At 41.0% G+C, this 27,226-nt stretch overlaps 2 protein-coding genes across 5 annotated transcripts in view; one reads left to right on the top strand and one right to left on the bottom strand.

Annotated features, from left to right (window-relative positions):
* Window positions 1–7,410, bottom strand: part of NGLY1 (N-glycanase 1) — a 29,471-nt gene extending 22,061 nt beyond the window's left edge. Inside the window, exons 1-2 of one of the 3 annotated variants that reach the window (XM_032235526.1) lie at window positions 7,167–7,346; window positions 5,993–6,120 (exon numbers count right to left, since the gene is read on the bottom strand). The gene's annotated coding sequence lies outside the window, so the exon portion shown is untranslated. Of the gene's footprint in view, window positions 1–4,650; window positions 4,696–5,992; window positions 6,121–7,166 lie in introns of those variants that run through there. The other 2 variants (XM_032235525.1, XM_032235527.1) reach the window with 2 other exon arrangements.
* Window positions 7,089–11,075, top strand: OXSM (3-oxoacyl-ACP synthase, mitochondrial). Of its 2 annotated transcripts, none has more exons than XM_032235529.1 (3): window positions 7,089–7,187; window positions 8,530–9,537; window positions 10,597–11,075. In XM_032235529.1, the coding sequence occupies exons 2-3, from the start codon at window positions 8,552–8,554 to the stop codon at window positions 10,997–10,999; spliced, it is 1,389 nt and encodes a 462-aa protein (XP_032091420.1). In that variant the 5' UTR covers window positions 7,089–7,187; window positions 8,530–8,551; the 3' UTR covers window positions 11,000–11,075. The 2 variants fall into 2 exon arrangements, with proteins under 2 accessions (XP_032091420.1, XP_032091419.1); XM_032235528.1 differs by lacking the exon at window positions 7,089–7,187 and adding an exon at window positions 7,530–7,569.
* The last annotated feature ends 16,151 nt before the right edge of the window (window positions 11,076–27,226 follow it).

Genomic DNA, 27,226 nt, shown 5'->3' on the forward strand with positions numbered 1-27,226 from the left:
CAATATTTTTCTTCATTTAAGTATCTTATTAGAGTGAAAACTATTTAAAATATTTCTCTAAGACATGCTTGTGATTTGAAGCCAAAAACATTGCTCTCATATTTCAGTAACAAACTATGGCTGTTTACTGACCCCAACCATGACTATTTTGAGTCCCATGAATATATTCTCTGGTTCCACAATTCTGAGATATTATTATTATTTGCATAGTAAATCAGATCTGTAAAATAGCAATAGCAATAGCAATAGCAGTTAGACTTATATACCGCTTCATAGGGCTTTCAGCCCTCTCTAAGCGGTTTACAGAGTCAGCATATTGCCCCCAACAACAATCCGGGTCCTCATTTTACCCACCTCGGAAGGATGGAAGACTGAGTCAACCCTGAGCCGGTGAGATTTGAACAGCCGAACTGCAGAACTGCAGTCACGTGAAGTAGCCTGCAGTGCTGCATTTAACCACTGTGCCACCTCGGCTGATTAAAGTCTTTTATTGCTTACATTCCCAGCTACCTTAAATGATAAATCAGTATTTTTTAAAGAAAACATAGCTGGGCTAATCACATTATCTTGCCCTATTTTCCAAATATTCCCTCTATTTCCTCTTATGAGTGTTTTTAGATAAAGAAATCCTACTCATAGACACACACATTGATCAGCTCCTGGATACATTACCTTTTGTACTGTCTACCTTTGAAAATACTTTGAACTGGCTTCCAGTGAAGATGGCTAACTGACCAGTGCAGAAAGTTCTTTCCAGACCAAAGCATTTTCAATTTTACAAAATAATGAACTAAGTTGTATAAGTTCTCCTGTCAGTCTCCTCGATTGAGGAGAGTCTCATAATCACCCCGCAGCATCCTCCATACCAGTGGTCACCAACCAGTGGTCCGCAGACCACTGGTGATCTACGAGAAAATGTTGGTGGTCCGCAGAAAAATATTTGCATTTTTTATATTGCACTAAATACTATTTATCTTTTAAAAAAATCATATTAGTGGTCCGCAGGATTTAAATTAATGAATTTAGTGGCCCGAGGTCCAAAAGGCTGGTGACTCCTATTCCATACAGCAGTGGTCTGCAAGGAGACTCTGGACCAGCACTTCAAAGAAACCAAGTGAGCCATTTAACTAGAGGTGAAGTGGGAGCTGCTGTCACTCTTATGGAAAAGCAGCCATTTTAGAATTTATTTTTCAAGTGAACAATAAGTTGTCCCTTTCACTTCTTAGACAATTTATTAGCTTATTGCATTTATTAAGATAAAAGAAGCTCCCTTCAGTCATAGCCTATTACTCCTTTTTGAAGGTCGTCACCATTTTGGGGGTATTGTTATTGTTGAACAATGAGAAAGGAGGCTACTGATGAACTAAAACAAGGAAGTATGGGATATATTTTTCTTTTTTAATTTTGATGGAGAAACATAAGGATTTAAAAAGTAGTTTTATTTTGTAAATTTCACGAATTGCCCACCTGATTAATGTTGGGAGTTATAATTTGCAATTTTTGACTGTTTGTTCTGAGAGGCTGAAATCATCTGATTTTTATGAATTCTGATTGGCCAGGAGATATCAGCTGATTTATGTAAACTTTTTGTTGGTATTTTGATCACAAAAGGGAACTTTTAAAGTTTACTATCTTTTGATTTGCAACTAATTGACTGCTGATCTATTTTATAATCCCTTACTGGAGTTTTACAACTCTTTTTTGTTATTTTATTGTTTACTATTGAACTCCAAGCCACTTCCCTTTTCGGCATAAGGAACTCTGAAAATACATTTTCTGGCAGTGAAAGTCATCTGATTGGACTTATACAGAATTATATTGCAACTTGTTCTTTCGAACACTTTTTTAAAAAAGAACATTGATTTTTATGATTCACTCAACTTTGATGAGAAAATTTCCCTTTTTAAATTATTTTTTATTTTAGGAAAAAACTTTATTTCAATTTTTGTCTATGGTCATTAGGTTATGATTCTCTTGTCCCTGGAAAGGACCGTGTATTTTTAAAAATGTCTCTGAAAGGAAATAAAAATTTTTGGGAAGCATTTGCAAAAAGAATGATCTCCAACCTATAGGTTTTAATTGAAAATAGAAATAAAAAATGTGAGGGGTCAACAGCGACTTTGAACCAAATCCAGGAGGACATTCAAAAGCAGGAAATAACAGTTGGACTTGATTTGCAACTTCATGAATTGAAGTACCATCTGTTGCTGCCAAACGTGAAGAAGAAAATATTTGATTTGAAATACTTAAAATTTCTTGCATACAAGAAATTCTGAGATAATGATTGATGAAGCATGGATTGGATTTTCTTTGCAAGATTAATGTTGTGTTTTTAAGGATAATTTTTCAACAATGTATGCTGCAGAGATATTCACAACAAAGATTTATGAACTTCAGAAATAAAATGCAATTTTTGGGGAAATTCCCAATTAAAATCCAAAAAAAGGTTTTATTATCAAGACTCAAATGAGGGTATTTGATCCTGGAAAGATCAGAGATGATAACTGGGGTATTTGAGGTAGATAAGAAACCATTGTAGATTCTCTACAAGTAAATTATAATAATAGATTGTTAACAGAGGGCCTTGAACTTTAACTTTGCTGTTGTTTAACTCAGGGGTCCTTAACCCCGGTCCACAGCCAATTGGGAATTGGGCTGTGCAAGCAACAGGCAGGTGTGTGAAATCATCCACCACCACCTGCTGTTGGGGTAGCTGATTTAACTATTTTTTATTCATATATGCAATGTATATAATAAAATTGGGTTGCAAATACATATAAAAATGTATAAGTTTTGGACCTGTTTTCCAAGGAGGGAAGCTATTGTTGTTGCAATACATCTGTCGCTGTTTAACTAGGAAGATTTTTTAAAAACCCACATTATTCCAGAAAGTCTTTGGGAAATGATATGAGTCGTTATGTTTCTCTGTATAAATGAAAGATAATTTGAGATATAATTCTTAAAGTATGATTTGTGTTTTATAATAGCTACTGTTGCAGTTACCATTTTAATGTGTTTATGGAATTGAAATGTATGCTTAGGAGCCAGTTTAATTTTAATGGTATATAAATCTAAATAATAAACATTTGTGTTTTTCTGATTATTAGTGTGAGCATTATGTTTGCAAACATGTATTATAACTAAATCTTCTTTTACTCTTGTTTATAGACACTTTATGTAACTTCAAGAAAATTATCTGAAAATTCAGCTAGGTTGAAAATAATAAGGATTGAACCATTCAAAGAGTATTATTTTTTAAATAATCACATTGCCTGGTAGGACATTTATGGACATAGTTTAATCTTCCTATGATTCTGTTTAAAATCCTAGTTTAATACTGATTCAGCCTTCTCCAAAAATGCACTTGGTTTTAGAACACTTCCTCAATTCCCTGACTTTTCAATGTAAGCACTAGGTTCCTGTACCATTTATATAATAAATTTATTATTTCTGCTTTTTCTGCAGTATCAGCTACTCCCTCTAAGGAACTCCTCCTCCAAAATGTATTCATCTCTCCCATTTCTGCCCATGACAGGTATAAATAAGGCAATCCTCACAGCTTTGGATTTTAGTGAGACTATTTTGTCCATAATTAAATTTCTATTAATGCTTCTTAATCAGAATGTCTATGGAGATCAGTCATTCAGGTCATGGTTGTCCCAAAGGTGCTTTTTTCAAGAGGCAACTGGACTTTGTGAAGAAAGCACCTTTGACGTTCTTAATCAGAATTTATTCCAACTTGAGAATAAACTGGTATAGTATAAATCTTTATTACAGTCAAAGACCAGCAATACACATTGCTTTTTACAGTATATTAAAAAGTACTGACATTAAAATATAATTAAAAATTATTGATGTTAAAAATGTATAATAACATACAAGTTCTCAAATTGTTCGGGTCACTCCCTGGTTTATCTGGGTGAAAAGCTAATAAGTATTGGAGTAAATATAATGGTCCAGAAATTGTTAGAGATATGTCTAAATAATTGGTACAAGCTGACAACTATACTTCTGTAACCAATTTTTTTCTTGTGGATATTGCAGCAACACAGAATTTTGCCACTGCATACGTGGTAGCCGGGTTTGTGTCCTGGAGGAGAAAGCCTACATAAAAATTGTCTGCCCTCCCTGGCAATCTCTCTAATAAGGGGAGAATATGTGCAGACTTACAAACTCTGTACAGTTCACAGTATAACAGAACATGTGAGAAATATTCAACTTCTCCTTTACCACATATACAAACCCGTTCTGCTATTGGTGTTCTCTTATATCTGCCCTGGAGGAGTGCTGAAGGAAGAATGTTAAATCTGGCTCTGCAGAAAGCTATTTGTTGTTTTGGGAAGATCAGGTCATTTAGATACCTTGCTGATTCCCACACTCCCTCTTTGATACTGTCCCTACTATGGAAAGGCAATCTATTTAGTTCTTCTTGGAACTCCATGTCCTTCATTCTATTGATTACTACTTGCTTTGCTTGGTCAAAGCCTAGAGACATTAAGAATATCAGTGAGAGCCCATAAGAGCGCAGCTTGTGATCAATTGCCTGTTTCCAGGGGGAGAGGAAGTTGTCAGTCAACACTAGTGGGGACAGTCCCTCTGGAAAGAAATGCATTTTAAACCAATGAATTATCATCATTTTCCAGCTCTTACCTGAATTTGAGGCATGCCTGTCTCAATTCTTAACGGGGCATTTGGAGTTCCTTTGGGTGCAGCTAAGATGGCTTGCAGGAATTTGGTTTGTATGGTTTCTAGCAAGTCTTTCTTTACAAGGATTCCTGTTTGTGCCCCATATAGAATTTGCACCAATTTTTTGGCCTTGAAAAGTTTTAAGGTAGCAGGTACTAGCTGACCTCCGCCTGTGTAAAAAAAGTGTTTAATTGCTTTTGAGGACCTATTGGCTGCTTGCAATGTGTGATCCAGGTGTGCCTTTCATGTCCTTGCGAGTGGAAAACCATCCCAAGGTATCTAAATGTTCTAACCTGTTCCAAACTATGTCCTTCTATTTTCCAGGGGTATTGGCTAGGTCTTTTAGCAAAAACTAAAACTTTTGATTTATTAAAGTTAAGGCCCAGCTTGTTTTGCCTGCAATAGCCGAGTGTTGCCCTAATTGCTCTTTTCAGTCCTACAGGGGTTAGTGAAATAATAGCGGCATTATAAGCATATAAGAAGATTGGAATTTTGCATTGTGCTAGGTTAGGAGGATGGAAATCTGAGTTCTGTAAGAGATCGATCAGGGAATTGATATAGAAGTTAAAGAGGGAGGGGGACAGGATGCAACCCTGCCGTACCCCCTTTTGTACCCTTACAGGGCTGGTTAAACTCCCTTGGGGATTGCACCTCACTTTCAAGGTGGAATTGGCATACAATTTTTGTATAAGGAGGCATTTATCGATAATGGTGCATTTTAATTTCTCCCAAAGGGTGATCCTGGATATTGAATCAAAGGCCTGCTTAAAATCAAGGAAGGCCACAAAAAGAGAAGATTTTTTTTATACGTATATTTTTGTACTAAAGATATGATCCATCGTAGATCTTCCTTTTCTAAAACTGGCTTGTTCATCTTTGATTATCTCCCCTGAAATTAGCCAATCCTAAAGTTTATAGTTTAGGTGTTTGGCATACAGTTTACTAATAACACTCAGAAGACTAATGGGTCTATAATTGCCTGGGTCATTTCTATTATCTTTTTAATAAATTGGTATGATAATTGCTACTCCCAAATCTCTTGGCATATGGCCTGTTTTATCTATAAATGTAAACAGAGATGCTAAAAGTGGAGCATTTAATTTTTTAAAAAAAATTATTTCTGGCAGGATATTATCAGCACCAGGTGCCATATTAGCCTTTAGGGCTCTGATCAACTGGGATATCTCTTCTGGTATAGCAGGTGGCGAATAGGGAGTTTGGTCCAAATTAGTTTGGTTTTCCTTGGTTTCATAGTCGGGTCTGTATATAGCTCCCTAAAATATTCTTCCCAGGAATGAATCGGTACCTGATTAGTTAGGGGTAGGGGAGGTTTCCCCAATCCTCTGGTGATGTACCAAAAAAGGGATGTATTTTTTGTCCTGACTGACGTAATTAGTCTATGCGAAGACTCCTTCAGAGCCGCACTTTTCTTTTCTAAGAAGAAATAAGAATAAACTGAAATTCCCAATGTTAACACATTCAAATATGTTTTGTGCTATACACAACTAAAAGGGAGCAATATAGTGTTATTCTTCAAAACTATCTTTTCTGCAGTCAAACATCTCAGAAATTGGATGAGAATGAGTATCGAACTAATCTCATTTGATTCTTTGGAACTTGATAATTTTAGTTTTAATATATTTTGAGCCACACATATGTTTTAACAATTAATACCCTTTCCAAATCTCCTGCATTGGCCATCAATTTAATTTAATCAATGTAATTTCTAACCTACAAGGAAGCTGCCCCAAACATCCAGAGGCATATTATTTCAATATTAACCTATAATTTAATCCTGATCTTTAAATACATGTTCCAGATAGCTGCATTTCTTGCTTGTTTTTCTATTGTGATATTACAGCTTCCAAAATTACATGCTTAATTTTTAAAATGAATTCTTGTAACTCCAATTATACTAAATCACACTTTGCTATTCAATCTAAAACACACAAACATTATTTTGTGGAGGGAATATCCACTATCCACAGAGGTTGTGTTCTCCCCAGCTCTCAAATTTGCATGTGCCTGGACAGAACAAATAGCAGGGTACATCTTTGTTTTAAATTCATCTACTTGGCAGAAAAAACTAATACAAGAGATTCGTCTTTCCCACAATATAATGGACATGCTGGAATGCAGCTTCGTATTACTCTGAACAAATGTTTCCTGCAAACTAGTAATGCCTGAGCATTACTGCTGTACTGGATACAATGCAAATCTTAATGGTGACTTCTTTCTCCTTAAACAGATGCAGGAGAGATAGTTTAATTTGCAATTGAACGAACACAAAAACAGGAAATTGCGCAACTGAATTTGTCAGCTAGTTACCCGCCCGCGACACTAAAATCAATTGTTATGCCCCCGATCCATAACGTTTTTTTTAAATATATAGCCGGGGAAGTCCCATCCCGACGGCCTTCAGGAAAAACTAACCCCCAACGTCGTCACCTCCTGTTGGCGGACCCGTCCGTCTTTCTCACCTGGTGATATTACACACGTAGGTAAGCAGCAATCCCGAGGCCTCTAAAAACGTTTCTCTAGAATTCTGGGACAGGTCGCTTAATGCTCGCGAGACCGTTGTAGTGGCAGATTCCACCGCAATGACATTTGCCTACGCCAGAGTACAGAAAGTTCTTTTTGGCGGCGCGCCCGCCCGCACTCAATTCTAAATCTTCCTGACTCAGATTACTGTGCGTCTAAATTAGGCGCCGACTATGGAGACTCAGAAAAGGCGATGACGCCTTCGTTCGTGTGACAGGACCGCTTTCTCCTCCCCGCGATGAGCAATGCGTAGCAGCTACGTTGTCAACCCCCCTCCCCCCCCCACACACATCACCTGATAGCTTTCCTGACCCTTTCGTGTCGAGAGGCGACTTCTTGAAGGTTTACCGACGCTGGGCAACAGAAATTCGAGCTACTGAATGGCAGTGACAGCAAAATAAACCACCTTTGTTGCCAATTAGTGTAGTCTGGATTTTACATCCCCAGATATAGTAACCCTATAGGGCTTTCGAGCAAATTATTTTTTGTTAATGCTAGTGTTTTTTATGCCTGCCTGATATATGTGGCAGAATCCCGACAGTAACTAGAAGACAAGAAAACTTTCCTGTAACCTAGTACTTATTCAGCTTTTGCAATTCAGATTTGGCAGCTTTAATCAAAAAGCACAATGGATCTTATTCTCATTATTCCCATTTTTTTCTTTTAAGAAAATAAGAGGAAAAATAAGGGTAGATAGATAGATAGATAGAGTTTTCATTACAACAGTGTCCTTCCTTTTCTTAGGACTTGAAAAAAATTCTGAATCTATTTTTCAGGCTTGATAGTCTTTGGTAGTGTCCCATAGAATCACTAATCAAGCCTGACACAAAACTCTGACATAGAGGTTATTTTTCAGGTTATTTATTTCCTGCAAAGCAGTAAAATACCAAAAATTTACAAGAAAGATAAAATTATGATAGTAAAGACTTTAAAGTTTGAGCTGAAAATTTCCATGCATATATTTTTGAATTTAATACATTACTTTTTGAATTTAATACATCAAATACATTGAATTTAGTATGACCAAAGAGTAATTTCTTGCAAATGTATGAATAATTTGACTCTGGAATATACTAGAAACTTTTAATAAGAAAATGCTTACCTCTGTTTTCAAATTTCAGTCATAAATTCTTCAGTTAGACTTGAAAATTAGAATGTAGGAACCATTTATTTACTTACATTTACATTATCATATGTTGCATGTTTGGTATATTGATAACTTTTTTTCCTGTTATAAGAAATACAAACTTTACCCATGGTGAAAGCTTGTAAATAATAATTTTATTTTCCTCCCCTTCATAGGAATAAACTTTGAAGTAATACAATGATGATTCTTCAGCACTTGAGAACTGTATTCAGAGCTACAAGCCTTTGCCTTCCAAGTTCACAATTACAGCAGTATCTTAATATCAATAAAAGGTGTCTGAATACTAGATTAGTTCATGGTCAAAGAAGGGTTGTTGTCACGGGTATAGGATTAGTATCTCCTCTTGGTGTTGGAACCCAGTTGGTTTGGAACAATCTTCTCCAAGGAAATTGTGGGATTGTTGCCCTTGAAGGGGAAGAATATGCTTCTATTCCTTGTAAAGTTGCTGCTTGCGTGCCAAAAGGGGTTGATGAAGGTCATTTCCATGAAGAAAATTTTATAATAAAATCAGAAAGCAAAACTATGTCTTCTGCCACCATCATGGCCATAGGCGCTGCTGATCTAGCATTAAAAGATTCTGGTTGGTCTCCGCAATCTGACCAGGATAGTTTGAAAGCTGGTGTGGCTATAGGAATGGGAATGGTTCCCCTGGAAAATATCTCCGATACAGCCTTGACATTCAAAACAAAAGGCTACAACAAAGTCAGCCCATTTTTTGTTCCGAAGATTTTGATCAATATGGCAGCAGGTCATATTAGTATCAAACATCAATTGAAAGGACCAAACCATGCTGTGTCCACTGCTTGTACCACTGGAGCACATGCCATTGGAGACTCTTTTCGATTTATAACTCATGGTGATGCTGATATGATGTTGGCTGGAGGAACAGAAGCTTGTATTAGCCCATTGTCTCTGGCTGGATTTGCTAGAGCTCGGGCTCTGAGCACTAGCTTTAACTCTAACCCTCAAAAAGCTTGTCGTCCATTCCATCCACTAAGAGAAGGATTTGTTATGGGAGAAGGTGCTGCAGTTTTGGTTTTGGAAGAATACATGCATGCTATCAAGAGAGGAGTCAAACCATATGCAGAAATTTTAGGCTATGGACTGTCAGCTGATGCCTGCCACATTACAGCACCTGATCCAAATGGAGATGGAGCTTTAAGGTAACAGCTATTATCATAAATCATTGGTATAATTTCCTAATGTAGTAATGGCTTGCTTTCAGGCTGATCAGAGGTCTTTTATATGGGAACATTAACTAGCTAATTGAGAAATCTGTTTACCAGCAAGTGATACCAGTTTTGGGCGCAGTGGTGTCTCAATGTGTGAAGAGCTTGCTGGCAAAGAGTTTGTATGAAGATTGGTAACCAGAAAGTCCAGTTGCCTTTTGAAAAAGCACCTTTGGGACTGCTGGCAAAGAGAATTGTGCACTGCCATGGTCAGTGAACAGATACTGTGACTTACTATTTAAATAAAAGCAAAGCTTTTATTTAGGAAGGATGTGAACTTGATATAGTTTTAAATTTGAATTTGGATAAAGCCATTTGAAATACTATTGTGATTAATGGAGATAATCATGCTGGTAAATAAGGAAATAATTATAAATTATTGTATATAGTACCTACATACTGTGTCAGAATTGATGATACGATTGCATAAAAAGTTAAACTAATCTATCTTCTCCATTCTTAAAATAATTATGATTCCCCATTATGTAAAAAAGACTACATTTACTGCTATTAATTGTTTCTGCTTGTTCAGCTCCAAGATACATACAGTTAAGGAGAGACACAGCATTCAATGAAATATTCTACCAACCAGCACAACTGAAGATTCAAGATAATTAAATTCATCAGCTCACTAGAATTTAATTTTCTAGTTTCAACCAACCTGGCAATACATAGTATAGAATATCACTTTTCAATTAAAATTATAATATAGAAGAAAAGGGTGTCTCTCTATGTCTTAAAGGCCCAGCTTAAGAATTCAACATTTAGTTATAACAGATGTCTTGTGACGTTCTTCATACTTCTTAGTTTGGGTGAGGATCTCCTAATCTTCAGTGTAGAATTGCAGTAGATGGGATCCCAGAGAATCTCATTTACATATATCACATTTTATATCCTTACAATGTGGCATGTTTCATTATTTTCAGGCACACAAATGGATTGAAATAACTTTCTCATACCCGATAAACTAATATCTTCCTTTTTCTTCCAAAGGTGCATGTCTGCAGCAATCAAAGATTCTGGAATTTCTCTGGAAGATGTAACATACATCAATGCTCATGCTACCTCCACTCCACTAGGAGACGCTGCAGAGAATCAAGCTATCAAAGACCTGTTTAAAGATCATGCTTCTGCTCTTGCAGTCTCTTCAACTAAAGGAGCAACAGGTCATCTCTTGGGTGCTGCAGGGGCTATTGAGGCAGCATTTACTGCTTTAGCTTGTTACCATGGTATTTTGCCACCTACTTTAAATCTGGATCAGACAGAGCCACTATTTGATCTCAATTATGTTCCTCTAGTACCACAAGAATGGAAAAGTAAAAAGCGGCTTATTGCTCTTAGCAACTCCTTTGGTTTTGGTGGAACTAATGCATCATTGTGTTTTGCCAGTATTTAATATTGCAATCTCTATATGTAAGTACCATGCTCCCTCCTCCATTTACATACCAACAAAATATAAGTATAAATGTAAACCATTTGTCTATTTTTTTATTCACATCTTTTTTACTAGTGCTTGCTTGTTCTTTTGAATGCTGTTGTGGCCCACAAGCAGCCAGCAGAACTGGCAGCAGAGTCGGATAGTGAGGAGGTTGGGGAAGAATATGGGCCAGTCCTGGAGGCTGGGGAAGGCTCAGACGAGGTCTCTGCATCAGAGGCAAATATGGGGTCAAGGCGTCTGGCAGTTGTCAGCTGTCTTTAGAGCTAGATAGCAGTGAGGCAGAGGAACAGCTGGAGCCTCTTCCCAGTGTGCGCATGCACAGAAGTGCCAGAAGAAAAGAACAGCTAAGAAATCAGGATCGACTTGGGAGTAAACCCACAGGTGGATGGTGAATGACCCCTCCCATAGGAAATAAAAGAGGAGTGGAAGTGGAGTCGGAAAGGTGATTTGGCAGGAAATAATTTGTTTGTTCGTTTCAGGAATGTGAAGATCTGTTTGTGAATCTCAGAGACTCTGTGCCAGGTCTTTACTTGCACAACATTGCATTTGAAAAATATTTACATGGTAGCTTTCCAAGCTAGATAAGGTCTGGTTATAACTTCACCTTTGAAAGACTGTTTACCAGACCTTTGCTGAATGTGAATGAGAGGAATTCACATTCATTTAATAAAAGGGGTTTTGTTGGGACCAGGAATCTGCTTCATGCTTTTTGGGGAAGTCTAGGTTAGAACAAATTCTTTGTTTCAGCTGAATTTCTGAGGACTGGAACTTCTTCATTAAAAGGATGCAAAAGGTTTCAAATTCAGAATAATTTGAATTCATAATACCCCATGGGGCTGAAACAGTTGAAACAGAAAATTTGAAGTGAGTGAACACCTACTCTGAATCAAAAAGAAAATTCATGTTATTTTATTCCATTTTTATTTTGCTTTAAACTGTTACCCACATAAAGTCATGTATTTAGGTTAGGTGGCCAAATAAAATTTATTAAGTAAATAAATAAGTATGCCTTGAATTTCTTTAATCCAGTTTCTGTGCTATGTTTATGCACACTAAAGAGAAAGATAGACTAGTCAAGGATGCTTCTTCATTTTTTAAGTTCACAATTCTTTTATTTATTTCCTATTTCTTCCATTGTATAACATTTCTGAGCTGATTATTTTCAACCTTTACTTAAGTAAATGGATGAGTGCTTGGTTCAGTGAAAAGCCCTGGAATCTGCAAATAAATTTAACTAGTGGAATTACTTCCATTTGCTAAATATCAATGTTTTGCATGTTATCTAGAATAGATAGCTTCATATCATAAAATGTCTTAGTAACCCAACTTCATAGCAATGATAAAAGTAAATTTTTAAACAAATGTAATATTGAAAATGCAGTGCTAGAAACATGTATCAGTTAAATATAATTTCTTTTAGTTTAAACGAGTAATGATAATGCCTAACATCCAAGCTAACATAAAAAGTTAAAAGATTGTATATTTATTGTATATAATTTGTATATAATTGGGGAAGATATTAAATTAATATGTTGTCGCCTAAATTAAAATCTTAACATCTTCAATCTCTAGAGTGAAATATATGGAATTGCAAAAAATAATTTCTAAGTGTGTAAAAGTAAATAGCTGGGTTAAGAAGTGTTCTTGTTTAGATATAGTGCTTAGTTACAGCTGAGTTAAAGCAGAAGCTGCCTCTTCTCTTTTGTTTCAGAAGCAAATTTAAATCCTTGTTAAACTTGATGCATCTGTTCTCAAAGTCTATGACAACCTTTGCACATTTTTTTAATGTGTCTTTGAATCAGTTTTTCACTCCTTATGAGTGCCTGGCTTGTCCCTAAAGTTTTCTTGGCAAGGATTTCAAAAGTAGTTTCTATTGCCTTCTATTAGGGCTGAGAAAGAATGATTGGCCCAAGGTTGCCCAGCTGGCTTGATACCTAATAAGGGTCCAAAACTGGTTTATGGCCCTGTGTCTTATACCAAACTGTCACTCAGTTGTTAAAAACCTTCTAATAACTGAATTCTTCTTTTCATCAGGTAACACAAGGAAAATGCTTGTTATTAAATAGCTCACAGAAATATAATAAATCAAGGGAAACTAGGCAAAGAACATGAATTGCAAACCATTAAAAACCCCAATAAAACACAAATCAAGGCCCTTATAAAAATATCATTATTCTTATATAGATTATATATACATATCAGCGCTCCTGTGAATTAACAATCTAGCCCTAAGGCCTAGGGGAACAACCAGGTATTCACACTGGGCAGCGCGGGGAGGGATAAGGATTCCAGTGGGGCAGGAGAGAGCCATATGACACATGTATATTTACATTTGCCATGTAGAGTTTTTAAATTGAACTTGATAGCCTGTAAATGTACAATGTTGAGAAAAAGATACTACATGCACATAACTGTGATCAGCTGGACATTTGTATTATATCAATTGCTTCCAAGTCATTTTCAGAGACAGGCCAGTGTAGAGTGCATTACAGTAATATAAGTGAGTAGAGATAAGAGTGAGAATTGTTGCCACAGCTTTCCAACCAAATAACACCACAGTCTCAGTGTGGCAAAGACTTGCCTAGATGTAACTTCTACCAAGAGAAACTGGGAATGCAGAAATCATCCCAAATTGCACACCTGGTCCTTGAGAGGAAAACCAATCATTCAAGAACTAACACTTCCTGAGCCAAGGACAACGATCAATTGTGTTTGTGTTGGCATTTAATTTTTGTTTGTTTCTACCTATCCGATCTTCACAATCTTCAAGACTTAGAACTTCCACACTACGTGCAACTCAGTGCTGGTTAGCAATGGATCTTCAGGAAATTGATGATATTGCCACCCCGAACTGATGAAATACTTCTCTAGAAACCTTAAATAGATGTTAAAGAAGTAGCTTGAAGCAGCCCACACTAGACACTGTCCAACTTTTTATCTAATTCTGACTAGAAACTACTTCTAATGTAGGAGTGGAAATTAGAACCGTTCCAAAGCAGTACTTAGAACTTTCATCCTCATTTGCAGCCCTAGGTTTTTGAGTAGGGTGCTCTGGTTGATGGTGTGAAAAACCACTAAGAATTCTAAAAAATTAAGAAGGGCATGCTGATAAAAGTAATCTACCAAAGTGATCAATGCTGCTTCTAAAGGAAAAACCACCACCAATGTTCCCTCTAATTTTTTTTCAGTGTGTGCAGAAAAGTATAATGTTCTAAGAAGGAGGATATAATCAAGATAGTCCATAATTACCTATCAAACTAACAGAATGGCGATTGACAATCTCTTTATATTTCAACTCTTAACTCTTTCAGTCTTAAAGGTTTGGTGAGGAGAAATCCAAAAATTCTTTTAAAGAGAAAAAAAATGTTTACACAATTGCATCCATGGAGACATGTATATATGATTATTTAAAGAAACCATATGCTTTGGTTTGAGATTGTTCTCGAGAGAAAGAGGAAGGGAGGGAGGGAGGGACTGCAGAGGGTCTCCTCGAGTCTAGGGCAGCGAGTCATTCAATGGGAAACTTGCCTCTTGGAAGGAATGACCCGGCTTGGCTCCCGCTTTTGATCTGCTGCCCAACAACTGAACGGAGAAACGAAGAGGCAGGAGAGACGAGACAGGAGATATGAAGGGGGAGCCAAGCTGGGTCATTCCTTCCAAGAGAACTTTCTCATCGAATGACTCGCTGCCCTAGACTCGAGACCCTCTGCAGTCCCTCTCATCTGGGCGGGATGCCAACGAGAGTGTTGGGCTGAAGGAAGGAGGGATACACATGCGCCCGCCCCCCCTCCCCCCTCCCCCTCCTCTCTCTCTCTCTCTCTCTCTCTCGCAAATGGTAAATCTGAGCAGCTGCTGCTAGGAGCCCGTCCCATGCCTTCTCCCAACCCCCACACCCCTTCTCCCAGCTACTTTCCGCCTTGTCGACCTATAACTGATTGCTGTCTCCAGGCTGCCTCTCCTATTATCATGGAAGGCGTCTCACAAAAACCAATGTGTGGCAATTGGAAACTGATGCGCAATGTTCTGTTGCCACATGCACAGCCGCGCACCCATGCAGCTTAGAGGGGAACATTGACAACCACTACCTTCCCACAATCTTTTCAAAGTCAGAGAAAGTGGAATAGTTAACCAGTATAGCTGGATCAAGAGATGATTTCTTCATCTCCTCCCCTCTTAAAGAAGTATCGATCATTTCTTGAATCCAGTTACTCACATTTCTTCACCAACACAAAAGTATGCAGAAGGGACATGGATCCAGCTTATAATTGTAGCACACATATAATAGAGAACTCTGGCAAGGTTTGATTGTTTTATAAGTTAACACTGATATTACTGCAATGATTGTTTTTGATTGTATCTTATGAGAGTTATCTTGCTTAAGATAACTTAAGCAAGATGTCCTCAGACAGACATCTTGGGGACCTCATCCTTTCTTTCAGATGCAACCTATGGTCATATATACATATCCTGCCTTAATTATTTCCTGAAAATTTTCTAGATATTTATCAATAATTTTCTACTGTTCTATCTCTTCAATATGTTCCATAAATTAAAGTATTATTATTTAATATGACTTAATTTGAAACATATCCAAATATCCCAAGCACTTAGGGCAACATATTTTTTTTATAATTTATTTGCTGATTTTCTACAGAAGACACAACCAACCCTTCCCAATATTTATTAGAACTATATAAAACATAGTTCATAAGCTACAACCATTATTAGCACATGACTGGAACTTCTCAGATAAGAGGCCCTATATCATCTCCAGACCATGGTTGTCAGGCCTGCAGTTATATCCCTTTTAGGATCTTTGGCCTGCCACACTCTTATTTCATTATGCTGTTTCATTAGTGTAGTAGTTGGGAGGGGGGAATAGAAAGGAGTAGAATTGTGGAATGTGTTGTTGTCATTCTTTTCTAGAAGCCCAAGGTCATCTTTTGTCTCCGCACCTCTGCATCTGACTGGAACCAACTGGGTGGAGATGCCAGCGTGGAAGAAGAAGATTGGACCATGTGATGGATTTGTGGGTGTGGGGACAAGATCATGAACTTTCAACTGGGTGAGAATCCGATGTAACTTCCAGAATTGGGATTTCACAGATGTGCTAAGATGTCTGATTTATTAAATTGAAACTTTAAGGATCGTTTTGCCTTGGACTCTGATTTAATTCTACATGATACTTGAAACACTGACAATGGTTTGATGAGGATTGTATTCAAGCCAAGAAAGCTCTCAATCTGGCCTATAAGATATACAAAAGCGAGTCTGGGAATAGCAATAAAACACCTTTTGAACATCTTACAATCAAAAAACAATTTAAGCAATTGATTGCCCTTAAGAAGAGACACAACACAAGGTCCTCTGGCATCTAATAGCTAGTTACTCTGACAGAATTCATACCCCACTAGCTGCCAATATACCTCCTACAACCTGGGAACTTCACTTTTGGAAAATGTATAAAATCTCCCCAGTGAGAATATAAGGTATACAATGAAGGATTTACCTGAATGGCCCCCGGTTTCAGAGTCCAAAATTAAATCTCTCATTGACCAACTCAGGACTGGAAAGGCCCCAGGAGCTGTTCATTTCTGCTGAATTATTAAAGAACAATTTGGAGTTATGGATACCGGTTCTGGTGGCACTATTCACGTATATCAACTCTACTGTCCATGTCCCAGAATATTGGGCTTGGCAATTGTCCCAAATTTTAAAAAGGGAAAGAGAGATGACCCTGCCAATTACACACCAATAAGTATACTGAATATAATCAGCAATCTCTACACCAAAATAAATTAACTCTACCTCCAAGATAAATTAAAGGAGTGGCTGGATCTTGAGAACTTGATTGCTGAAGAGCAAGCTGGATTTAGAGATGAGAGAAGAACCATAGATCAGTGCTTAGTTCTCCATCTCCTCAATAAGGGTGGAGATAGCATCTATGCATGGGTTGACACTGTCCGTGCTCTGATTGGACTGAGTCTGATTACTAATTAATTAACCACTATATAACCCCCTCCATTGGTGGTACCGCCCAGTTTCCCAATTCAGTCCACTCTGGGACAGTCGTGTTACACCTTGCTGCTTCTACACTTGTGAGAGGATAAATACTGAGGCCTAAATTCGAATCTGTTACCCTGCTCTCCATTGTGGTGAGCTCTGGGGCTTCTGGACTTGAGAAATAAGGACTGCTGCCCACAGCCTTAACGCTCTCCCCCTGCTTGCCTCAGTGAGTTCTCATCTCACCTGCTCCTTGTGGCTGACCGCTGTGACGGTGAGAAACGGCGGCAGAGGCCTTTGGCGGGGGGAGCACCCAAAACGCTGCTCAGCGGCTGGGTGGCATGCACGGACTTGCTGGAGAGGCCAAGAGGCAGCTGAAGGGCTAAAAATGCGGCGGTGAGCAGAAAAAACGTGGGGAGGCCACAGCCCACTCCGTGCTCCTCGCAGGCCTTCCAGGGGCCTAGCGCAGCCCAAAAGGCCTAGATTCTGCAGAGAAAAAAAGGAGCGAACGCCATTTTGAAAAAGGGGCAGAGCCAGGGCTGGGCTAGTCACGGACGCCATTTTGAGGCTTATTATAGCTCCCTGGGCAGCATGGCTGACAGCAGCATGCAAGTCTCTAATGGGGGCAGAGAAGTGGCACTGGGGGAGCTTGGCCTTCTGGCTGTGGTGGAACCCCCCCCCCCACACACACACACCTCTGATGCCTCATCAAAGGCGGCACACAAGAGATCCTCTGACAAAGGCTCCAAGGCAAGGAAGGCCTCTAAGGCCTCTTCAAAGAGTAAGCATTCTGAGAGCCCCTCCCAGCACCACTCTGATAAAGATCCGTGGGTGCCACTGCCTAGCCCACTGCCCCCACTTCAATTAAATTTGGCTCAGGGACCATTTAGTCCATTGCTGCCAATAAACATAGCAGGACTTTGGGGCACCCCTGGCATGCAGGTACAAGGCAAGATGGCTGAGGCCACATTCAGCCCGACCGCAGCTGGGCTTTGCCCTGGAGAGAATACAGTGCCCACCCTGTATGCTCCCACTACTATACAAAGCATGCCTCCTGCTTGTCAGGATATTATAACAGAGGCTATAAAGCAAGGGATCGCAGCTGGCCTGAGGGAGAAAGCTTCACTACCCACAGCAGCTCAGGAGCCGGCACGTGCAGGAGGCTTCCTGCTGGCTTCAGATTCTGCCCACATGCTTGAGCCTGACCACTGCTCATCCCCCACCTCTTAGGAGGGCGAAATCAGAGACGTTGAGCTGTCAGACGAGGAGGGGCCAGTCGCAGACAAGCCCTCTTGTACAGGCCTCTTTCCACCCAACTTGTTCACACCGTTACTCCACAAGGCCAAGGCTTTGCCATAAACTCAGTTGAATTTTCCCACGGTAAACTCTCCATACTCTGAATTATCTGGTTGTTGGTCGCCTTTTTTGCCTTTAGCTCAGCCTCCATAAAGGAAGTTATTGGACTAGTTGTTTGTGAGAAGAGCTGGCTTTCAGTATGTTTTCCGCCCCACCCACCAGATCAGAAAAGTCTAGTAAATGCTGTTTTGCCACATCTTTTTGCTGGTCCTGTTCTATTCTCTCCAGATTGTTGGAGATGTGTGTGTGTGTGTGTTAGTTTTACTTACAGGTCTCTTGCCAACGAAGAGCTCCTCAATTCTTGGTTGTTTTGCTGTCTTCACTGGAGGAAGAGATACTTGGCTGGTGCCATGGCGTTTCTTTCTTTTTCCCATGCTTATTTAATTCTTCAGCAGCAACAAAAGTTTTTGTTTGTATTATGTCCTACACTGTTATCGCCACCAAAAAAATGTTAATTAAATAAAAAAGGATCCAATAGGAGTACTAAAAATTGAAAAAAATAAAATAAAACCGGGAGGCACTACTGGAAACATGCTCCAGCTGCACCAGCTGTGGCTTTGCCCCCCCGCAAAGCCAAGGCTGCATCCGAGCTGGGAGATCAGACAGCAAAGGAGACCGCGTCCCAGTCCCAATCTGCCAGCATTTGGTTTACCGAACATAAGCTGGAAACCGACACCATTCCGGCCCCACAAATTTTTGTCAATGCCGTCCAGTGCCAGTGGTCCACACCTACGTCAGGCCCAACCCCATCAGCCAATGACAAACATTTCTACAATGTGGCAGACGGCCTCTACAAGACGTTGTTATGGCCCACAATTGACTCACCCATGGCAGCCCTTTACACCAATACTATCATGTCGGGGGCACAGGAGGATATCCTCAAACCCGAGGATTGATGGGCCGACCAGGTTATCCAGCGGGGCCACCAGGCAGCTGCCTGGGCGGTGTGGGCTTCGACAGCGACTTCCTTCTTCTTTCGTTCCAGCCTCAGCTGGTTGCAGCAGTTGCAGGGGCGAATCCCAGTTGGGGACCTGAATAAGATTATTGCTGAGGAAGAAGGCGGGGCTTAGCAGTGAGAAGATGGAGTTTCAGGCTGCTCCTGAAATTCCTCTATACCGAAGGATTTTTGGACGGGTTCTTTGAACTCTAGCTGTCCCGGAGACGACAGTGAAGGTGAGGAGAGACCCTGGACCTCAGAGACACCCGCAAGTCTCTGGGGGGGGGTACTAACTCCTCGTGCCAATTCCTTTCTGGATTAGCTGCGTGCTAACTGAAACTGCAGGTTGCCCCTAAGAATGGTAGAAGTGATGTCATCTGGTAAGCTGATTTTATTATCCAAGAGAGACTGTCCGCGTTAAAAGCTTAAGATAACTGAAACCAAAGAATAGGAAAACTCAGCGGCGAATTGGTTTTTTTTAATGGATTTATGGCTGGTGGCTACTTTACTTCTTAAATGCTTCAAGAAACTCCTCGACATCCTCCCCCCTCTGACTCTCCCTAAGTGGATCGTAAAATTTATTTTCTACTAATTAGCCCGTCACGATTCGATATTTTTATTACTTTATTACTTGGCTCTGTTTACGATCAGATAAGATTGCACAGCCTGCAAGAGACTAAGAAAAGTGCTTCCAAGTCTGTGGAAAAAAAGAGCTTGCAATTTTTAACTGCGACACATCATGGCGTCTCAAAATACCTCTAAGATTTCATTTCAGATTCTTTTTTCCGCATGTAGAGAGCTTTTTTACTCTTATCAAAGGCTGGAAAGAAAATTGGATCATCTGATTTTAAAATATGAAGTAAAAACTGAGATTGTTGAATGTCTAAATGTTCCTGAAATACAAATGGAAAATGTGAGAAATGGTGTCTGGTCTATCTCAGAGGAAGAAAGGAGGGGGGGAGCTATAAAGAAGACTCATTTAGAGAGACAGAGTGCAGGAGGAATGGAAAATCCACCCTTGAGAATTAAAGTTAATTTGGAAAATTTTACAAGCCCGGGACAACATTATTATTTCATCATTGACATTCAGAGTTCAAAGGTGCGAAGATATCTTTGTCTGGATTTGCTTATGAAAACATTTGGTAAATTTATCCAACGCGTGGCAATTGGTTTGAGAAGATTTTGCTATTGGAGAGACACTGGCTGACAGATGGAAGAACGCAATTTAAAATTAGCTAAATCTGATTACCTTAATGTGTAATAGATATAGCTGAATAATGACTGATATGGATATATATAATTTGGAACTGGCTGATAGATTGAAGAATACAATTGAAAACTAGCTAAACCCAATTGCTCTTTTTTGTAACAGATATAGTTGAATAATAATTGATATTGATAGTAATGTATATAATGTGGAGTTGATATGATAACTAACAATTGGATATGAGAAAACATTTTTAGATTATACATAAAGAGTATTAACTACAATAATTATTACTATTAAAAAACTAAATAAAATACATACAATCAAATGTTAATCAATACTGCGAAAATGTTATGATATATGATATAATTAAATATTATGGATGTCCAGCTAAAATAGGATATGAGGATTTGATGATAATAGAGGATTTTACAAATGAGTAAATGAATTGTCAGCATGTGTTATGGATTAATTCTTTGGCATAGCTAAGGATGAAGGATGTCTAAATAACCATAGGTAATTAAAACTGGAGGTATAATGATGTTGATATGGTAAATATTCGAGTTAAGATATTTGAATTAATATGAGTTAATGGAAGAGAAGCACCAAAGCATGTTGTAACCAGTTGATATACTTCTTTTTTTTTATAATAGACACCTGTGTTTTGTTTTGTTTTCCTGCCTTGTCTCTTGTCATTTTTGTCTTTTTCTGTATTATTTTTATTTTTTATTTATTATTTTAATTTTAATTTTTATTTGCCCTTTTTTTTTATTTTTTCTTTTCCCACCGGTGTGGGCAGGTATTGTTTAAGATTATTACTTTTATTAATATTTCTAAATAATAATTACAGTTAAATGAAAATGGATATATAATAATGCTTGAGTTAATATGAGTTATGTTAGTTGACTGTGGAGGAGATGTACCAAAACTTATCTGTAATTGATTGACACATTTTCTACAGATGTAAAGAAAGATGCTGTACCTGTTTTAAATTAAAATTAAAAAACATTTATTTAAAAAAAAAGAAAAAAAAAGATTATTGCTGCTGTGCAATTCACAGCGGACACCACTCTGAGCGCCACCCGGTTCGCCTCCAAAGTAATGGCATCATCAGTGGCATCACACATGCTCTTGTGGCTGCGACAGTGGCAGATGGAGGTCAAATGTAAGTGGCGCTTGGCGTCCGAACCCTACATGGGGGGCATACTCTTTGGGGATTCTCTCACTCCCCTTTTGATCGAGGGTAAGGATAAGTGTAAAATCCTCCCCTCCGACTCTAAAAGAGGGTTTGCGCGTTCAACTCCTTAATCTAGGAGGCAAACCTTTCACAACCAGGAGTATGGGGGGTCTGGCAGACAACAAGAGTATTCCCCATCAGGATATCGCCCACTTGGGGGAACCTTTCAGAGATATAGACAGCCTCAGTTTCAGCAGCAGAGAGGTAACCAGTCTAAGCACCCCTTTCATGGAGGTGGTAACCGATACTACCGCAGACCTTAATTCCCCCCAGGGACAGCACCCAATTAGTGGCAGGTTGTGTTTCTTCACTGACCAATGGGAAGTCACGACCACTGATGCTGGGTTAGGGCCACAGTCAGGTTCGGTCTGGCCTTGGAGTTTGTTTCTACACCCCCAAAGTTTCTTATTCATTGTCCAGTTTCTAACAATCCCCAGAGGAGATCCCTTATGCAATCCCCCATACAGCATTTGCTTGATATCAGGGCTATTCAGGAGGTACCTACCGGTCAAGCCAGCTGGGGTTTCTATTCTATTCTGTTTGTCATACCTAAGGCCTCTGGAGTGTGGAGGGTCATTTTAGATTTGAAACAATTAAACAAGTTTGTTAAATACAGGCATTTTAAGATGCATTCCTTGATGACTATCCTGGAGGGATTTGCGAAGGTGATTTCTTTCCTCCATTGACCTCACAGAGGCTTACCTGCATGTGCCTATTCGGAGGGACCACAGGCAATTCTTGCGATTTTGCTACAGGCCACACTATTACCAGTATAGGGCTTTGCCCTTCGGCCTTTCCTCCGCATCCCGGGTATTCACCAAGGTATTGGCAGTGCTAGCGGCCCACCTGCGCTTGGTCCCGGTCAGGATCCAACTATATCTTGATGATATATTCATTCAATCTAGTTCCAGGGATAGGGCAGTGTCAGATTTACATTTCACATTAAGAGTCCTGAGGGAACACGGGTTTTCCATCAATGAGGCCAAAAGCCACTTTACCCCCACAACTCGTATCTTACACCTGGGTGCGTGGATAGACATGCTGATGGGTCAAGTCTTCCTTTCGGAGGACCGGATCAACAGCCTTAGGCAACTGGTGACAGAGGTGCTATGCAGTCACAGGACATCATTGGCCACTCTATCCAAGCTGTTGGGCAAAATGGTCTCCACTTTCTCCATAGTGCCCTAGGCTAGGTTACACTCGAGAGAGCTGCAATGGTTCCTCCTCCCCTACCAGAAGGCCAACCGCAGTGCTTCCTTGGTCAGGGTTCAGTTGCCCAAGGAGATTCGTCAGTCGCTCGACTGGTGGAGATCCCCAGCTGTGGAGATGGGATGCCATTTTAGGGCAGTCGATAGACAGTGACCACTGACGCCAGGCTTCATGGTTGGGGAGCCCATATGGGTACCCAAATGGGCCAGGGTCTTTGGTCAAGGGAGGAGGCTGAGAGGAGTATTAACTGGTTGGAACTGCGCGCCATTAGGCTAGCCCTACTGAGTTTCCGGAATTCTATCTTGGGCTGTCATGTCCTCATCCTTATGGATAATATGACGGCTAAGGCTCATATCAATAGACAGGGGGGTACTAGGTCTGGTGACCTCACTGTTGAGGCGAACCTCTTATTTTCCTGGGCTGAGGGGAACCTTAGGTCCATCTCCACTGAACACATATCAGGTGTCACTAACATCATGGCGGATTGGCTTAGTAGATCTATGGTTGACCAAGCTGAATGGCGTCTACACCCTTGTCTTTTTTCAGGAGGTCACGCCACTGTTCGGACTCCCCATCGTCGACCTGTTTGCCACCATGGACAACACCCAGCTGCCGAGGTTTTTCTCATGGTTCAACGTACTGGGGGCAGAAGCAGTGGATGCCCTTCTCTGCCCCTGGCCCACGGGATTGCTTTATGCATTTCCCTTGATCCCTCTTCTCCCCAGAGTCATCCACAGGATCATCTGTCTGGAAGCAGAGCTCATCCTTCTGGCTCTTCACTGCCCTCAGCGCCCCTGGTTCACTGACCTGCGGTCGCTCTCAGTAGAGAGGCCTTGGAGAATGCCACCAGATCAGGTTGTTCTCACCTAGGGGTCGCTCCGTCATCCAGAATCCCAGTGGTTGCAGCGGATCACGCTGTGGGAAGGAAATCTTTCTGATAGGGTTATTTCCACCATACAGGCCTCCAGGAGGCCGTCCATAGTCCGCATTTATAATGTCACCTGGAAAATATTTTCACGTTGGTGCGTGGGTAGGCAGATATCACCAGTTCAGTCTGCCAACCCCCAGGTTCTGGAATTTCTGCAGGATGGGTTGGAAAAATGGCTAGCTCCCAACACCCTTAGGCATCAGGTGGCGGCCCTTAGCAGCTTACTCACCTGGGGTGGGGGTCAGTCGTTCACACATCATCCCAATGTCTAGGGATTTTTAAAGGGGGCAGTCAACCTCAAACCCCCAGCGATACATCGGTACCCAACCTGGGATCTGGCCAAGGTCCTGGAAGCCCTAATCAATCCACCATTTGAACCCTGCGGGAGGTGCCCTTGCAGATACTTACCTGAGAGACGGCCTTCCTGGTGGCCATTACGTCGGCGAGACGTATCTCTGAGTTGCATGCATTATCTGTGAGGGAGGATCTATGCAGGTTCCATGAGGATAGGGTGGTCCTCCGACTGGACCCTTCATTCATACCTAAAGTGGGGTCCTGGTTTCATCGCACTCAAGAGATTGTACTTCCAAATTTTTGTCTCTCTCCCACTCATGAGTTGGAACATCACTGGCACAAGTTGGATGTGCGTCGAGCACTAAGCATTTACATTGAGCGCACAGCGGGCCACAGGCACTCAGAGACCCTGTTTATTTCTTTCAATCCGGTTTCAGGCCTGGTTACAGCACGGAAACTGCTTTGGTTGCGCTGATCGATGATCTCTGGCGAGCCAGGGATAGGGGTCACTCCTCTATCCTAGTGCTCCTTGACCTCTCAGCGGCCTTCGATACCGTCGACCATGGTATCCTTCTGCGACGGTTGTGAGAGGTGGGGGTGGGAGGCACCGTTCTTCGGTGGTTATCCTCCTACCTCTCGGACAGGTCGCAGTCGGTGTTGGTTGGAGGGCAGTGGTCGACCCCTAGGCCCCTCAATTATGAGGTGCTTCAGGGCTCGGTCCTGTCCCCCCTCCTATTTAACATCTACATGAAGCCACTGGGTGAGATCATACGCCGGCACGGGATTAAATACCATCAATATGCGGACGATACACAATTGTATCTGTCCGCCCCGTGACAGCGGTAGAAGTGATATGCCAGTGCCTGGAGGCTGTCAGGGTCTGGATGGGAACAAACAAGCTTGCACTCAATCCCGACAAGACTGAGTGGCTATTGATACTCCCTCCCAAAGATTGGCTAACTATTCCATCTCTCAGGCTGGGGGGTGAAATTATACGCCCCTCAGAGAGGGCCCGCAATTTGGAGTCCTCTGGATCCACAGCTGACGTTAGAGCATCATTTGTCAGCTGTGACCAGGGGGGTCTTTGCCCAGGTTCGCCTGGTGCACCAATTGCGACCCTACCTGGACCGGGAGGCACTTCAGATAGTCACTCATGCCCTCGTCACCTCAAGACTGGATTATTGTAATGCGCTCTACATGGGGCTGCCCTTGAAGAGTGTTCGAAGACTTCAGCTAGTCCAGAATGCAGCCGCGCGAGCGATTGTGGGTGCACATAGGTACACCCACGTTACACCTATCCTCCACGAGCTGCACTGACTGCCCATTGGTCTCCGGACACGCTTCAAGGTGCTAGTCGTTACTTATAAAGTCTTGCATGGCATCGGACCTGGGTACCTGAGAGACCGCCTCCTGCCAATTACCTCCCAAAGACCGATTCGATCGCACAGGCTTGGCCTTCTCCGGATTCCATCTGCCAGCCAATGTTGGCTGGCGACCCCCCGGGGGAGGGCCTTCTCTGTTGCTGCTCCGGCCCTCTGGAACGAGCTCCCCGTGGAGATCTGGACCCTTACTACCCTCCCGGCCTTCCGTAAAGCTACTAAGTCCTGGCTGTTCCGGCAGGCTGGGGGCTGTTGAAGTATCCGGCCCCACTTCAATTGTGAATGTTGCTGTATTTTTAAATTGTTGTATTGTCTTGTACTGTCTTATTTATCCCCTCTCCCTGTTTTATTGTAAGCCGCCCAGAGTCCTTCGGGAGTGGGCGGCATACAAAACCAATAAAACTCTAAACTCTAAACTCCATTCTTCTTCCGTGGGACAGAGGGTTTCTACAGCCACCATTGGGCGGTGGATCAGGCGGTGTATTGCTGCTGCGTATGACTCACGCAAGGAACCAATACCAGTTGGGGTGACGGCCCACTCTACCAGGAGCGCTGCCACGACGACGGCATGGGCAACGCAAGCATCTCTGGAGGAGATTTGCAGGGCAGCTATGTGGATGTCTCTTTCCCCCTTTGTGCACAATTATAAACCTGATAAGTTCACTTCGGCCGAAGCTGCAGTCAGATGGAGAGTGCTCCAGGCGGTTCATTTGGCTAGACCAATCCAGGAACAGTAGCTGGCCCACCCTTGAATGTTATGGGGCTTGGGTATGTCCCATGTATAGATGCTATCTCCACCCTTATTGAGAAAGGGCGTTGGTAACTTACCTGATACGCCTCTTCTAATAAGGTGGAGATAGCATCTAGCTCCAGCCCTTCTTCGCCTGTTCCTTGTATTCCATATATTCCTTGTACTCCTGCGATTGTTGTTCTTCAGAAGCTGAGCTCGGGCACTTCAGGATTCCATTGCATGTTGTAATCTTTTGTTCTTTGACTTACTAAATTTGTTTTTATTGGGGTAACACGAGGAGTCTTTCTTTTTCTTTGCCAGAAAACTGGGTGGTACCACTAATGGAGGGGGTTATATAGTGGTTAATTAATTAGTAATCAGACTCAATCCAATCAGAGCACGGACAGTGTCAATCCATGCATAGATGCCATCTCCACCTTATTAGAAGAGGCGTATCAGGTAAGTTACCAACATCCTATCTGATTGAAAAATAGACTTGTATCATTATACACCAGCTTTATAAATCTCAAGGCAGCCTTTGATACGGTTACCAGGAGTAAACTATGGGAGAAGCTTGAAGCTGTGTCAATTGACTACAGGTGTCTTCATTTATTATGTGCTTTACATACTAAAACATCCCTCAAGGTGAAGTGTAATATGCAAGGGTCCCCCTCAAAGCCAATCAAAATTCAAAACGGGGTTAAACAGAGGTGCATTTTGGCCACCTTGCTATTCAACTTCTATATAAATTACATGGTAAAATGGTTAAATAAACCAAATTACCACCCCACAAAAATAGGTGATTGAAGCATTGCCCTGCTGCTCTATGCAGATGACACTCTGTCTATGGCACCAGTAAGCCTTAAAAGAGCCTTATGAGCCCTTCTCCAGTACTGTAATTTCAA

This window comes from Thamnophis elegans, chromosome Z (genome assembly GCF_009769535.1).
Source record: "Thamnophis elegans isolate rThaEle1 chromosome Z, rThaEle1.pri, whole genome shotgun sequence".
Lineage (NCBI taxonomy): Eukaryota > Metazoa > Chordata > Lepidosauria > Squamata > Colubridae > Thamnophis > Thamnophis elegans.